Source organism: Pipra filicauda, unplaced genomic scaffold (assembly GCF_003945595.2).
Source record: "Pipra filicauda isolate LSUMZ 115617 unplaced genomic scaffold, ASM394559v2 scaffold109_size3271384_pilon, whole genome shotgun sequence".
Classification (NCBI taxonomy): Eukaryota; Metazoa; Chordata; class Aves; order Passeriformes; family Pipridae; genus Pipra; species Pipra filicauda.
In genome coordinates, this window is record NW_024103540.1 from 2,037,916 (window position 1) to 2,053,139 (window position 15,224).

Sequence of the window (15,224 nt, forward strand, 5' to 3'; positions counted from 1 at the left end):
GTGTCAGGAACAAAGACATCCATTACTTGTTTGTTGTTATAGATCTTGCAGTGGCCACAAACACCGTACAACAGTTTTGAACAAATAATATTTCTCACATGTAAAGTTTAATGAAAGTCAAAATCCAGTTCTTGTTTTACATAATAAATACTGTAATAAGGATATTTTCTTAAATCAGACTTGCATTTCAAATTAGATCTCAGCTTCAAAGACCAATAAATATCAAACTTCAAAGCAGCAAATCAAGTCAGTTTCAAAAAGGTGCCATTTGGTAACAGCTGTAAAAACAGTCTTGTCTCAACATGAAGGTTCCCAAATTTTTTGAAACATTTCAACACTTTAAATTCCCCTAATGAACTACAGTGCTGAAAATACAGCTCACACCATCTTCTCATGAAAGATTTCTGGGTTTAGAAGTAAAATCTGTCCTGGCACTGTAATAATGTCAATGTAAACCCACACTTCCCACTCCTCAAGGATGATGAGGTGCATTCTAGTCCTACGCAGTCCCTTTTGGGTAAGCAGACCCTACAGGATGAGTCAGGCAGCAATACCATGTGTCAGTTTGTCCTGAGCAGCTTTAAAACAAGCCTGGGGGCACTTCAGTTTCTGAAGGGAAATCTCAGCCTCAGTCAGCCCCAGTGCCAGCAGTGCCAGGCTGCAGCTCAGTGTCTCACTGCTGCAGGTCCATCAGTGTATCCATCATGTCCCAGGGAAGTTTATCACAGTGACTCTTTTCACATTGTCTGAAGCTGATAAACCCTTGAACCTTTTTTCAAAAGATAACCCTGGTCATTCAGGGATCCAATAAAGCTTTCAAAATCAGATACCTGGAGAAAATAAAGACAAAAATATCAAATTGGAGAATGATGACACCTTATCTGATGTAAAGCACCATAAACCATTTCAAAGAACTCAGTGAAATAAAGTGAGCTAAGAATAGGTTGGTTTCCTCAGCGAACTGTTGACCTACTAGGAGGTGGCACACCATCAGTCCCACCCTTCTGTGCTCTACTTACACACTGTTTTTACTGTAGTGTTACACAGAACTTGTGTTCTCTACTTTATGACATGCCCAAAGTATGCAGTTCTGTATGTATAAATTCAAGTTCTGTAACACAAGTACCTACCAAAGAAAAGCCTGATTTCTACAACTCTCACTGATTTCCAGGTGTAGAACTCTGAATGGGCAAAAAATATTCTCTATATGAAAGGAGAATGAGAGTTAATTGAATTAACTTTAAGTAGTCACTGAATTACTGATGGTCGTGGGAGAAGAGAGCTGGATGTACCATGTTCTGTCAGACAGGATTCAAAACAAATCTAGACTTGTGTACAGTCAACAGTTCAACAAGTTTGGAAACTGTAGCCATCTTGCCCCAGCAGGCCCAAGTAGGGTCACCAGGTAACAGAAAGAACAGCACCACTTCCCATAATTTATCTTTATGAAACTTATTATCACTACTTTTCACTCATTACATCTGAAATCCAGTTTTAAGTTGGCACTTAAAACTCTTTAACATAAAGCAAAAAGTAGAATTAGCTACCAATATTTTTGTTTGGCTGAAGCCCTCCACAAATACAGAATGCAAGTCGATTACAGGGTAAAATACATTTGTGGCCATGTGTCCTACATGATGTTCCTATCAAGTTACAACATTAGGATGCTTGAAGCAGGAATGAAAACCCAAAACACAATATTTTATCCAGAGGAGGTCAAAAAACACCACTGCACTGCTGAAATAGAGCAGGGACACCACAAGGATAAATTTTGGAACAAAAGTAGGTGTGCCCTCTGGGGAGCCAGAGGGACTAAACTAAACTGAAACCCATACTGCTTTTCACAGAACAAAGCAGGGTCTTGTCAAGGACCAGCTTCAGAAACAGAATCAGCCCTTACTAGTGCGAGGAGTTGCTGCTGCCAAACAGCTGGTGAGGTTAGTAAAGCTTACAAAGGCACTTCAAGAAGACTGTTCGGCCTAAAAGCAGCATTAAATTGGTTATTTCTGTTCACTGCAAAGAGGCACAAAGAGGCACAACAGATGTGCCTTTTCTACTTCCCATTTTGCAATAAATAATTTTGACTGGTCTTGCAGTTTGCTGTTGAAGGAACGCCTGATTTCCAGACTCACCCGTATCTGTAGCTCCTTTGCAATCTGCCGAAGCTGCTGCAGGTCAAAGAGGTTGTTGTAGGTTCTTTCTGCGATGCTGTTCAGGGCAGAAATAAATCTTTTTGCTTGAGACCGGTTGCTCATCCCAGACCCGTGCTGGGAACGCTCAAAGTCCAGCTTTCCAAACTCGTCGGAGTAGGTTCCCAGCATGCTAAAAACAGATCAAAAAAAGATCAGCAGGAGATAAAAGCAAACGTGGATTTTCTTCCTAAAACTGCTTGAGAAGGCTTTCAGAAGCCACATAGGAAACCATCCCCTATCAAGAAAGTCATTGTCTAAGGAACTTAGACTAAGCATTCGTCAAAATTGCTTTTAAACTTTAATTGTTCAGCTGCAACAACAAAGAGTAATCACATGAGAGAAAAAAAACCTTCAGCAGCCTCATGCCTAAGTTGCTGTGCACGGATATACACAACCACTGTGATCACATAAAGGCCTAAGCAATTGTGCTCAACTTACAGCTGCTGTCAGCTTTCAAAGATAAATCCAAATATTAGTATTATGGGCCTAAATTTGATCAAGTGATTTCTTCATTGTGTTTGCATATGTTAAAAAAAAGTTTTGAATGAATAACACCTTGATTTATTTAATTTTTAAAGCAGTGTGTGTTACCTGTATTTCATTATTTCTATTACATCCTCAGCATCTTCCTTGGTACATTTCTCTCTTAATTCCAGCCTTGATCGAGCCTTAAAACAAAACAACAAAAAAACCACACAAAGCTTTATTAAAGATATATTATAGCTGATGTGAAAAAAGCTACAATCACTCTACAACAAACGCAAATTTTAGGAGCAGAGATGGAACCGAAGCCTAGAGGATTTAGAGGAAATTTTTTCTTTGTTAGTGTTACAATGTCACCTCCTGCATACTTGCATTATTAGGCTGTAGCTTGGAGTTTGTTTGCTTCGTATTCTTGTGAAGCAGCAGATCACAAATAGTGTTATTAAGGCAGAGTGTTAGGGACAACAGCAGCATTCTAAGTTCAAGATTGGCAGCAGGTTGTTCCTGCCTGTACCTACTTTTTCTCCTTTTGGGGAATGTGATAGATTCTCTTTCCACCCCCTCAAGAGTGTTTTACTTTATAAGAGGCTTTAAGGAACAGTAGCTCTTAAACACTTCTAGGCCTCTTCCATTCTCACTTTTTTTTTTAAACAAAACAAAAAAAGCAGAGTGGTGAATAAGCTGTCAAAAATTATAGGACATCAGAAGTATCTTAGGAATAATCTCTTTGCTTTCAGTCCCTGGAGTATTACAGCTTGAATTTACCTCTGTGAGTCGAATCAGCGACTCCAGCTGCCTCGTGGTGATTGGGGTACTGTCTGCTCCCTGGTTCTGCTTCCGGAGCTCAAGGTAGAATTCCTGGAGGACCTGTGCAGCCTCTGGAGATAAATTTGGATGAACGTACTGCCGAGCATATCCCACGTACTTCCTCAGCAGCTGATGTGGAATGGCATCAAAGTTTTCTCCTGCTGAGATCTAACCCAATTACAAGAAGCTTAGATTTCTGTCAGAACCCTATACAATAAAAGTTTTAATATAAAATCATCATCATCTATGCTTTATCTGGTGGAGTCATCGCTATAAGGGCTTTAGTGCTTAATATATGAACAGTGTACTTGAAGTCCATACACTGTGCTTAGACATGTAAACACACACGCTTGGCCATTTCAGAAGAAGCAGCCAAGGCTTCTCATTTGCCATGATAAGAATAGGATTTAACTATATAATGAATTCTTTCTCAAAAAGAGAAAATCCAAATTTCCAGTTGTTACAGCTCTGCAGAAGACTAACCCATCACTGCTGATATCCCATTTCCAGAAGTGCATGGGTTTAGCTTCAGCAGGAGTATTTCTCCCAAGACCTGTCATTGGACAATATCAGTTCCCAAACTGATCACTGAAGTCTAAAAAGAAATATACTTCCTCTCCTGTAATCCGTGAATCTGTCTAATTGCAGATGCCCAAGGATTTGTTTACACATGGCTTTATTTGGATTCAATACTTAATTGCATATCACGTTATATCAAATTATTATATCCAGTCTAATTTTGTAGCTCTGTATTGAAACCTAACACAGCAAATTTGCTTTAGAGCATTCTCATGCAAAGCGTCTTCTCACAACCAAAAACCCAACACCTCAGCTAATAAATTCTCTTCCATGTGATGAAGATGTTTTGAGCCACATCTTCCAGCAGGACAGGTCATGTTAGCTACAAGAGGCAATTGGTAGAAACAGGTAAATGCTTCCTCTAATTCAGAAGCGATTATGAGAAGAATGGGAGTGGCAGACTGAGGACATCCAGCAGGTCAGCGTCACCAGGTCCCAGTGCAGGGGCAGAGCAACAATCACAGGACAAGTCCTACCTTTAGCCTTTCAAGCAGTGGTCTATCAGACACAGCCTGAAGGACAGAGCGGTCCTGGGAGCTGGTCCGGGTCACAGCGGCGCTGCTGCTCCCTGCCTGCTTCCCTGCCCGGATCGCCATCACGTGCTCGGACAGCAGGTGGTCGTGGTCTTCATTGGGGGTGTCCAGCAGAATGAAAACCAGATCGAATCTTGACAGCAAAGCACTCCCCATTCTAGAGTAAAGGCAAGGAACCACACAGTGCTCAGAGAAGAGGAAAAATTATAGCAACCCTGTTCCACTTCAAGTACATATAAAAAAGTCCTGTCCTGTTCATTCAGAATAAAGTAGAAAAGCAATTTCTCTCTCAAGAGCCACCAAAAATTATTAAAGTTTGTGTTCAAGCTCCAGAAAACTAGAAAGCAATTATACACAAGACACAAGACTACCAGAAACATCTACTCCTGAATGTGTGAACTATAAAAGCAGCATTTCAGAAAGTGCTCACTTTAAGTTCTCAGACACTGTTTTGGCTTTGTTATAATGTCCTCCAACTGGGTTTGCTGCAGCAACAATGGATGTCCGAGCTGGCAAACTGCAAACAATGCCAGCCTTGGCAAGGCTGATGCTTTGCTGTTCCATGGCTTCCAACAAAGCCTGATGCTGGTTTCCCATCTTGTCAAATTCATCTATTCCACAAATTCCTGGAAGCAATTAAAACAAAAGACTTACTAGAAAACACATTAACTGATGGGCAAGTGTGTGCTACAATCCAATAGTCACTACATCAGAAGTCCAACCTAGAATCCTAGGGACTGCAGGAGACACTGGACAAAGTCTCCATTTCAGCAAGGTTTGTTTTCACTTCATGGTAATGCAGCCAAACCATTATGAAGTCAGCCTGACTTGTAAATCTTGATTACACATTAAAATGACCAAACAAGCTTTTTATAAATAGACAACAAATCTCATAAGCTATCTCTTTTTCAAAAATTTTAAGAGTCCAGCAGGTGCCATCGAGTCACATTTCTGAACAAAAAAAAAAATTACTAGTTCTTTGACAGTAAGTCTAGTATGTAATTGCAGAAATCAAGTTTTCCTACACCCAAGGAAAGCAGGGATCCCCTCAAGAGAAGTCACTGGTGAAGCTCAGAATTTCCCACGGTGTGGAAAGCCAATATCATACTTTAAATATACATTTTTAGTCCACTGTTAAACGAGCACTGTGGTTAATCTTAGAGTCAGCAGCGCACACACTCCTGCCCCTCACATATCATCATACAAAACCTGTGGCATTACATGTATTACCTTGATCTCCAAGCACTAAAGCACCAGCTTCCAAGGCAAAATCTCCAGAAGTGCCATCTCTAGACAATGTAACAGTCAGGCCAGAGCTGGTGGAAGTATTACCACAAACATACACACCTCGAGGAGCAACGTTACATACTGCCTAGAAGAGAAAGAAATACTTTTTCCCTCCCCAAAGTGAAGAATTTCATAAAGCTTATTCTAGAGAAACAATTGAAAGTAAACCCAAACTTATTTCTATTTTACATGGCCCAACTGTAAAGTTATAACTCCTTGCAACCAAGAGACATACTTGTGCAATGCAGTAGGAGAAACTTTGGTCACTTGCAGTACAGCCGTACCCTACTGTGTCATCAAAATTACTGGGACCTTGGGCACAGCACTTAAAGCACATTTTAAAAGTATGTTGAAATGCTCAGGGACGTACTGTCTGTCATGGAATTGCAGATAAATAGTTTCTGTATCTTCAGACCCCAAGGTCTGTTTAGACTAGTGCCCAACACATGCTGCTTCACAGCAAGCACACGTAGTTCTCCACACAGCTAAGGGATAAAGGACAGTCCTAGTTTTCTCCATGCCTCTAGTATCCAGAAAGCAGCCTGCAATCTGAAATATGAACTAGAAAAGCAAAGCATGGTAAGCTTGAACACAGACACGTTGCAGTTAAATTTGCCTAGAACACAGTTATAACTGGATTTTCTCAGATAATACCTATAATTACTCTGCAACTGGCACCTCTGTTTTATTTAAAAGATAACACTGGAATACTTGTTTAGTATCAAATATGTGACAGGCACCAAGTAGGGAAAAAACCCCCCAACCAACCAAAAAAAAAAACCCCAAACCAAAAACCCTGGCTCCTACACAGGCTCCTTGGCTTTTCTCCATTGGATTCCTTTCTCTGACAGTGATGACTGAGAGGAATCTTGTCTCAGGGTTGTATCTGAGGAACAGAGTACTAGCTTTTCTTAAATGTTACTAAAAAACAGAATGCCAATGTGAAGAAAACAAATCAGCTACTCTGTGCCAGAGAGTCCCCATTCAACAAAAAAATAATTTAAAAATGTGTTTGTTAAGATGCTTGCAAACAAATCCATCACTGTGGTTAAATTATTGCAAATCACATCCTAACATAACAGGTCCACATTAGAAAGACTCAGACTTTTTAAACAAGGTATGCAATGCTGCAGGTCTAAGTGAACTCTGTCCCTCTTTCACTTCACACTAACTATGGGAAAAGAAATGGAATTTTAAAACCATTCCTTTTAAGACAAAAAAAACCCAACCCTATTACTAACTGATTTTGTCATGGTCATGCAGAAATGCCCACCAAGATTAAGACCCAAATGCAGCAGCCGGTCCCTCTCCCAGAAAGCCAAGATCTGTTCTAGCAACATAAAAACAGGGCAAGAGAATGGAAGTAAACCTCACTGGAGGTGAGTTACATGGCAAAAAGTTGCATTTGTTCCAAGAGTGTACTTATTCTGACAGTGGACCAGCTAAGATAGGAAGGAGTGAACCTCCCCGCTGGGGAAAAGGGTGTATACAGAAGGGCAAGACAACAAGCCTATAAACCTATACCTGAAAGTCCACAGGTAGATATATACTGACCAAGTACACCTGCTTTGGAAAGTGTTTTAAGGCTCCTTGCAAGTACCCCTTTAGGTACTATCCTATATTTGAGGCATCCTACATGAAAACATAACTCCAGCCAGGCTCAAGCAACCTCTTGGTCTCAGCACACTTATCCTACCATGATTACAAGAAGTCAAGATAACAAGGAATTAGAGAAAGACAGAGGACAGTGCTACATCAATCCATACTTGCAACATTTGACTTTTTCCTAATCCTGGATCTCCAACAACCAGAACATGTGGATCTCCTCGCACTGGGATTCTGTTCTTGTCATCCACAAACTTCTGACATCCTCCAAATAACGCCAGGGCCAAACCTGCCTTTACAATCTGTTGTGGAACATACCAACACTGATAAGTATTTGATCATGGTGACCAATACTGACAAGCTCCCTAGCATTGGCTGTAATAACTCTTTTCATGTTGGATGACTGAACTTAAAGGTATAAGGCTGCCACTTCCTTGATACCAAAAGTGATTGGGTGTCACAGTCACCAGTAACAGTCCCTTACCCACACCCCAGAAAAGTTTTATAAATCCTTTAGGAGTTTACTGCGGCATAAACATTTCAATCAGAAATTGCAAGCAGAGTTGTTAAATTACTTACCTCGTGGCCATAGATTGCAGGACAAAGAGAGCTGAAAAACAAAGAACAATTCAACATGAGGGGAGTATAAATCAACGCATCAGTATTAAATAATCCCTTATTCTGTCTCTTGTCACAGAACACCTTTATAAACATATAAAACTTTTAGTTGGCTGCTGCTGAATTTCCAGCAGAATCAGTTTAGACCAGCAGCATCAAATTTCTTGAAATATTTGTACAACAAGAAATGCTTGATAATAAGAAAAGACTTTCACTCAAATTCCCACCAAGACAGAGGAGAACCAGCTTCCCGGTGGTTTCTGCACCTCTTCTTATCTTAATCAACTAACTGTAACCCTACTTTTAAAGTGCTAGTTTTGCATTCTTTGACTCCACTGGGAGGGCCTGAGGGACACCTAGAAGAGTATTTCTCAGTCTGAAATGAGGGTTTTTCACACCCTAGGCTCAGTTCTTGCAGCTCCTTCCTCCACTGTAAAGCAGAGAACAAAATGGTACTTCTAACTTGAATTTGCTCAGTGAGGAGCAAAATTAATTGTTTTTTTATTCATAGCTTTCTGTCTCAGGGTTGAAATAAAACACAGCTAACTCATTGTATCCTTAAACCCCTCCCAAAGTCCTAACACCCCCACTGCAATAGTTTCACTTCCTCCCAAGTTCCTTACCCACTAAAGTTTGTTATATCTCTGTGGTTTCTGTTGCACAAGCCTTGGACATTTCATAGCTTTAAGATGAGCTGTCACATTTGTCTGAGGGTGGTCATACTGATTCACAAGTCCAATCCTAGACCTAGTCTAGGTCTAACACAACTTACTTTACGATGAGCCTGAAGAGATTTTCCTCAGCTTGAATTTCTTGGACAGCATAGAGGTCTTTAAGTGAAAACTCCATGAACGATCTTTGAAAAGTCTCATCGTCAAAATTCTTTAGTTTTTGTCCTTTACTGTTGCTGACAGAATTTGCCTCAATGTACAACAAGAACATACACTTGTCATTCTTATTTTTAGAAGCTCCTGTTAGAAAAATTGAGAAAGGATGATGGAGCATTTTTCTTCTATCGTTAAGTATTCATATTATCTACAAATGGCATAGAATAATTCAGAAATATCATACATATGTGCAAAATGTTCATATTTAAGTACTGAACATCTGCATTTTCTAAAATTGATGCAAAATAAGTTTCTAATTACATTTGTTCTTTTAAGGTTTCTCCATTCACGTACACAAGAAAATATGTTGCTGAAATGGAGGGTCTATGTTGAGACAGAGAATTTTCTCCCAGAATAAAATAAGTTTTCCAGGAATTTTAAATTATTACATTATTGCAGTCAAGTAAAAGTTGAATATAAAATGTTTCCACTCAATATTTAGAGGAAAAAAAGATGCACAGTGCAGAAGCATTAAACATATAGCTTAATAATTAATCATTTTCTATACACTCCAATGATCATTGAGCAGAGAATGAAGTCTCAGAGTAAAACAGTACTGCAGTTATCTGCAGTGTATTCTGTTACAGCTTTGCACAATATATTTAAAAAAAAAAAGTTGTAAAATTTGACTAGGGAGGACTAAACTAAGAAAGATAACAGTCCTTCACAACAATGTGAAAGTTCTCCTAATGTTTGAAGGAGATATTAAAGGAAATGATGAGTCATAGTGAGACTTCAGGAAATAGGGATGTCCCCCCTACATTAGTGGTCCCAAGATGGCTTTTCTGTCAGCTGACATCAGATGTCAGACTGGCACTTCACATGCAGGCCCGCAGTTGTGCTGCAAACCCCACCCTCTATCAGTGATTAGAGGCAGTGCACCTGTTGGGCAGCCCTCCTGTCAAAAGAACTCACTGTAAAACTCTGGTAACTTCTGAAGAAATGTACCCTTAATGAATGTACGACTTTGAGAGCTCAGATTATGGGGGGGTGGCTGTTCTTGCGTAATCCCTAAAAAAACCCCGCCCTCAGAAGAAAGTGTTCTCAGATGAGGTATTTCACCTTCCTCAGTGCTTGACACCTTTACTATCCCTGTGATTGTGACCATATCTCCTGGGACACAGCTGTCCACGAGATCTTGAACCAGTTCACACTCAATTGTGCGAGGGATCCGTCCTGCTTCCCGCTGATCATCTGCCATGAGCTCCTGCACCCTGCCAAACACGAGGTGAGTTACACACCAATTCAGCTGCAGCATCCAAGATCTGCAGCTGTAAGCATCCAGGCAATCCTTTCCAAATTGAAAAGAGACACAGCAGAAATGCCCTGGTAAATTCTAGAAACAACAGTGCTGGAGAAACAGGCGTTTTCAATTCAGATTTCAATAAATTTATGCATAAAACTTAGAAAGACTCCTATGAACTCCAAATTGAAACTCAGATTTTCTAGCACTGTTGAGCATGTTAATGTAGAAATAAGCACAGTACATGAAATAAGATGGACCCCATATACAAAAAATATGAGGTCAGACATTATAAACCCTCATAAATGCTTAATTGGTATTTTAACCCTAGAAAAGCCCAAGAAATTTCTCAGACCATAACAAGAACAGTAGTTCGCTCTAGAGTTGTGAAAGGCTAGCAAAGTTTCAGTTCTGGCTCTGCACTTGGAGCTCTGATAGTTTTTCTTGAAGCCGAGTCAAGCTTTACTGAAGAAGCTGTGATAAACATCGCCCTCTAGAGCTGCTACATCAGCACGACTTTTTAAATGAATTTTTAAATTGCTTACATTACAGAACGTTACTAAAGAAAAACATACTTAGATGTCACTTGTCACACCAAGACTTTTGATACAGAGCATGTGAACTTACAGAATCTGAATGTTAGAAGTGGGAAAAAGTAAGCAGAGTCCCGTTTTTTCCAAGCTGACACCCTTCCTGCTGTGAGCCAGCGGGATGAAACACATCACAGTCTTCTGAACAGGTATTATGGAGCAACAGTATTCTACCTTCCTACTGCTAATTTAACACGGTTAATTTCTGTAAATATTGCTATGCTCCCCCATAGCAAAGGTCTCGCAAATTTTACTTGCTGATTAGACAAAGAAAGTAGATGAACAGGCAGGTGTAGCACTATTTCCTTCTACTGACTGTACCTTAAGGACTGGGGGGCACAAGATCACTTCAAGATTTTTAACCCTCCAGTTTACTTTCAGTTCATTCATGTCAACTGACACAGCTGACTGATATAACTTAATAGGTCTTTTCTAGCTGACTTATATCTCATTAAAGGGAATCATTAAATCATAAATGCAATAAGAAGTGATCAAGAGAAGCTGCAAAGAGCACAAACTGAACATTTCTCAAAGAACTCTGTAATGGCAGGACAAATTTCCAGGAAGCTATTCCATAGGGTAGGTTACAAAGTATACCAGTGCTTGGATAAAACAACTGCTTTGTGATACAAATGTTGAAGAGTGCTTTCTGCAAAAGAATAAGATTATTAAAATTACACAGTGTAACAGGGGTTGAGCCACCCTGTCACTTTTTGAGTATCCTGTGGCATTATATTTTTGTGCAGAAGGGAGGACGTGCTTACTTAACAGACTGCCAGTCCACTGTAGTGGTTAAAGGAGAGCTCCTGTCAGCTGTGAAGGATCGGCCACGGCACTCGGGAACAAGGCACTGTAACAACAGGAATTCTAATTCATTCTCAGCCTTTTTTAAAATCGTAAGTTGAAACTGCCTTATTTGATTCGGAAAAAAAAAAAAAAGCAAAGCAATAGGATTCATTATCGTTCCAGGAAAAAGCTAGTTAAATTAGGGCTATAAATTAGCATGTACATAATTAATGAAGAGTTATCAAGCACAGACACCTGAACTCTGACTCACGGTTGCTGGAGCAAACACAGTATGATCCCCTTCCTGAACTGGTTTGAGTTGGGGAAGGGCAGTGGGGGGGGAAGAGGAGGTGGTGGGTGGGTTTTCCTGGGTTTTTTTTGTTTAGTGCAGTGTTTTGGTTGGCTGCTTTGTTTTGGTGGGTTTGTTTTAATACCCACAGATGCTCTAGATAATTTTTTTCACTTGAGGACATCAGGTGACATAAAATAACCAGGCACTGTCCTATTTCTAATAACTTTTTAAGTCCAGATAACAAACAGCGAAATGAAAATAGAAAGTTCTAAACAAAACTCACAAAACCCCCCAGTGCAGGCACAGAAAACCACCGCAGCCAGGTGGAAGAGTCTTTTTAAACATAAGCAGTGAAGTGGAAATTAGGGGTTAATATTTTTTCTAGATTTCAGGGAGTTTCTATGTATTGCTTGTCACATACGCTGTTTCAGCAGGATATGTTTTTTTCAAGTAAAAAGGGCCTGAAGTAACAGGAGTTGCATGGTATGATTAATTTTTTCCAATGTCTCAGTTGTCTAACCCAGCTTTATAGACTACCTTTTTAATTTTTTTTTTCTCTTTTTTACTGCCGGTGGTGTCTTTTTTGCACAGATCACAACCGACAAGGGAAAAAGTATGAAGTAAAACGGTTTTAACCTACCTTAGTTGGAAGGGTGTACTTTCCATCAGGGAGAGGAACGCTCTGAACATCTCCACACGTGGCACACACAAAAGCCAGCTTGGTGCACAGAGGCTTTATGTTGCTGACACGCACGACGGTGCCACGCAGGGCGATGTATTTGCCGTAGCAGTTGGCCCGGACGTTCTTCAGCTGAGTTAGTGGGTCATAGTTGTACACCCTGCACAAAAATTAAGCATTAACATTTTGAAAGCTTAGCACACATAAATGCAGAACAAAAAGAAATCTAAAAGCCACAAACCACACCCAAACAAACAAACAAAAAAAAGTCCTCCTCCCAGTGAAAAAAACGGTAATCCAGAAAAAAATGGTTGGAAATATTTTGTCGGTGGACCCATGGCATAGTCTTTGATTCTTGTTCTAGAAAACATTTAATAATCTCCAAAGGTATACATCTCAACAGCTGTACAGTTTGTTTATATAGTGACACCTCCCTCCTGTAAACAACTGAGATTAGCAATACAACAGAAACTACTTTATAATCATGTCTAATTGTCTCTTTCCATTATTTCAGATAAACACTGGAGTTGTAATGCAAAAGGGTCAAAGTTTTATCATGCCTAGGCTCCAAAACAAAGGGTGAGTTTTTGTGTTTCAAGGACATAAGGACATCAGGTACAACACACTGCCCCTTTTTAAGGGCAACAAAGTACCTAGACAAATAAATCAGAATGAAACTCAAGACAGAGTTGTTTATCATGGAGTGGATCTCATAAGGTTGTCTAGTCCAACCCTCCTGTTCAAGCAGGGTCAGCCAGAGCAGGTTGCCCAGATACAAGTCCAGTTGAGTTTTGAATATTTTCATGGAGGGAGACTACACAACCTCTCTCACAGTAAAACAGTGTTCACATGGATTTTTAAGAGTTTTAATTTGTACCCTTTGTCCCTTGTCCTGTCACTGGGCCCCAATAAGAGTAAGGCTCTCGAAATCCAGGTTTTTCCCTGCTCCCTCAACTTAGGACCCCGAACATCACCATCACATGGAGCTGCAAGACTGTTTTAGAATCATGATCTATTATTGATTTATGGAATACTTTTGTCTACAGGATAATGGTCTGTAACTGTCTCTTAGAATCTGAGAGTTTGTACATACCTTTATTTGGACACAGGTTTCTCTTAAACACATTCTACTGTGTAGTTAAAAGCACGCTGTTATAATTATAAAGGTGCAGAACTTAAAAATACATCATAGGGCAATAAACCCCCAAAATAAATCCACTTGCCATCCACATGCCAAAACATGCTGCTTTCCCATACCAACTCACCACCAGCAGGGAATTAAAAACCATAATAAAAAATAAAATAATTTTTTTTAAAAAGTAATTTAAACTCAAACAGAGCTTATACTCCCAGTTCCCCTCAGACCCTTGAAGGCTGAGATGCCATTACTTAAGGAAGTAAAGAAAAAACTTCTAAGGACTCGTTTCATCAAAAACTCAAAGGAAATCACATTTTAAAAATCATAACAGCAATTCTGTTTTTGTAAGAAACATTCAGAATTAATGTAACCCCACTTTATTCCAAATTATTGTAACATCAGCCTTCTTAATTTCAAATTGAAGTTTAGTTAGAATTAATATTCTTGACTGTCTACCAGTAATCATTTAATAGATTTAAGCTAATAAGAAATAACACATCCTCATATGCCACTGCCAAAACATCCATATAAGGAATAATAAATATTACCAGCTTCAGCTTATGTCCACACCCTCCAAATCAACCTCCTTATTATAAAGATGTGCCTTTTGCTAACAAAAAGCTTGATCATAATTACATCCTAACTTCTCCAGTAAACAAAAATTTAAGTAGTTCTACTTTTAATCAACACATACTTTACAGAATAGTTGTACTACTTATAAGTCACTTTTCTACTTACAAGTTTTTCCAGTCACAAGCTGTTTGCTCATCTTATAAGCATGTTTCATTTCACTTTTTTCTTCACAAGGACAGTTTAGCTTTTGTCACGGTGAAGAAAAAAGCAAAATGTAGACTGTTCTTCTGGAAATAGCTTCACAGAGTCAAGTCCTTCAATAAATATGTAAGCCTTCAGCAACATGAATGGACACTGACAACCGTTAGACAAGAAGCAAAGAGGTCTTACTTGGAAAAACTGAAACACTCAACACCCATTACCTGGCATGAATGAGAGGCACATTTATTATAGGTTCTCCCTCAAGTGGTAATCCTTCCTGCACCTGCAGCTCTGCAGCATGCCTTTCCAGGTCCTTGGTCAGCACCTACATGGAACAGAAAGGAGGACATAGCTGCAGTGTGCCATGCTCAACACGGATTCATGGATTCGCTGTTAAGTTCAATTAGCATCCCTTACAATCAGATCCTCCTACTGAAGTCTAATGACTGTCCAGTGACACCCCACTAAATAATGTTTTTCTGCTTCTGAGCAGTTTTAAGCTTTATTTTAAGTGGAACTTAAAAATCAACCTATTTGTTGTGTTTGGGTTTTTTAATTTAAAAAAAAAAAAGTATACAGCAACCTTTAATGCTGTGGTCAAAAAGTGAAGTTTCATTTGACTAAAGCACCAACATCTGAACTTGCCTGTCAACAGGCACTGAAATGCTACTTTAAGAGACATGGAGCAGTGCCAGGAATTCTTGAATCTGCTCACCATTCATCTACCAGCC

The 15,224-nt window shown here is 39.5% G+C and overlaps 1 protein-coding gene across 3 annotated transcripts in view; it reads right to left on the reverse strand.

Moving 5' to 3' along the window:
• Positions 1 to 88: 88 nt before the first annotated feature.
• MCM8 (minichromosome maintenance 8 homologous recombination repair factor) overlaps positions 89 to 15,224 on the reverse strand; it is a 17,630-nt gene continuing 2,494 nt past the window's right edge. For all 3 annotated transcript variants that reach the window (XM_039381245.1, XM_027716134.2, XM_039381243.1), the window contains 14 exons: positions 14,715 to 14,818; positions 12,543 to 12,741; positions 11,589 to 11,674; positions 10,054 to 10,205; positions 8,877 to 9,075; positions 8,066 to 8,096; positions 7,648 to 7,788; positions 5,825 to 5,966; positions 5,025 to 5,220; positions 4,538 to 4,751; positions 3,441 to 3,650; positions 2,784 to 2,860; positions 2,133 to 2,322; positions 89 to 830 (listed from right to left, as the gene is read on the reverse strand). In XM_039381245.1, coding sequence (XP_039237179.1) covers positions 738 to 830; positions 2,133 to 2,322; positions 2,784 to 2,860; positions 3,441 to 3,650; positions 4,538 to 4,751; positions 5,025 to 5,220; positions 5,825 to 5,966; positions 7,648 to 7,788; positions 8,066 to 8,096; positions 8,877 to 9,075; positions 10,054 to 10,205; positions 11,589 to 11,674; positions 12,543 to 12,741; positions 14,715 to 14,818 — 2,034 coding nt within the window. In that variant the 3' untranslated portion in view covers positions 89 to 737. The remainder of the gene's footprint in view (positions 831 to 2,132; positions 2,323 to 2,783; positions 2,861 to 3,440; positions 3,651 to 4,537; positions 4,752 to 5,024; positions 5,221 to 5,824; positions 5,967 to 7,647; positions 7,789 to 8,065; positions 8,097 to 8,876; positions 9,076 to 10,053; positions 10,206 to 11,588; positions 11,675 to 12,542; positions 12,742 to 14,714; positions 14,819 to 15,224) is intronic.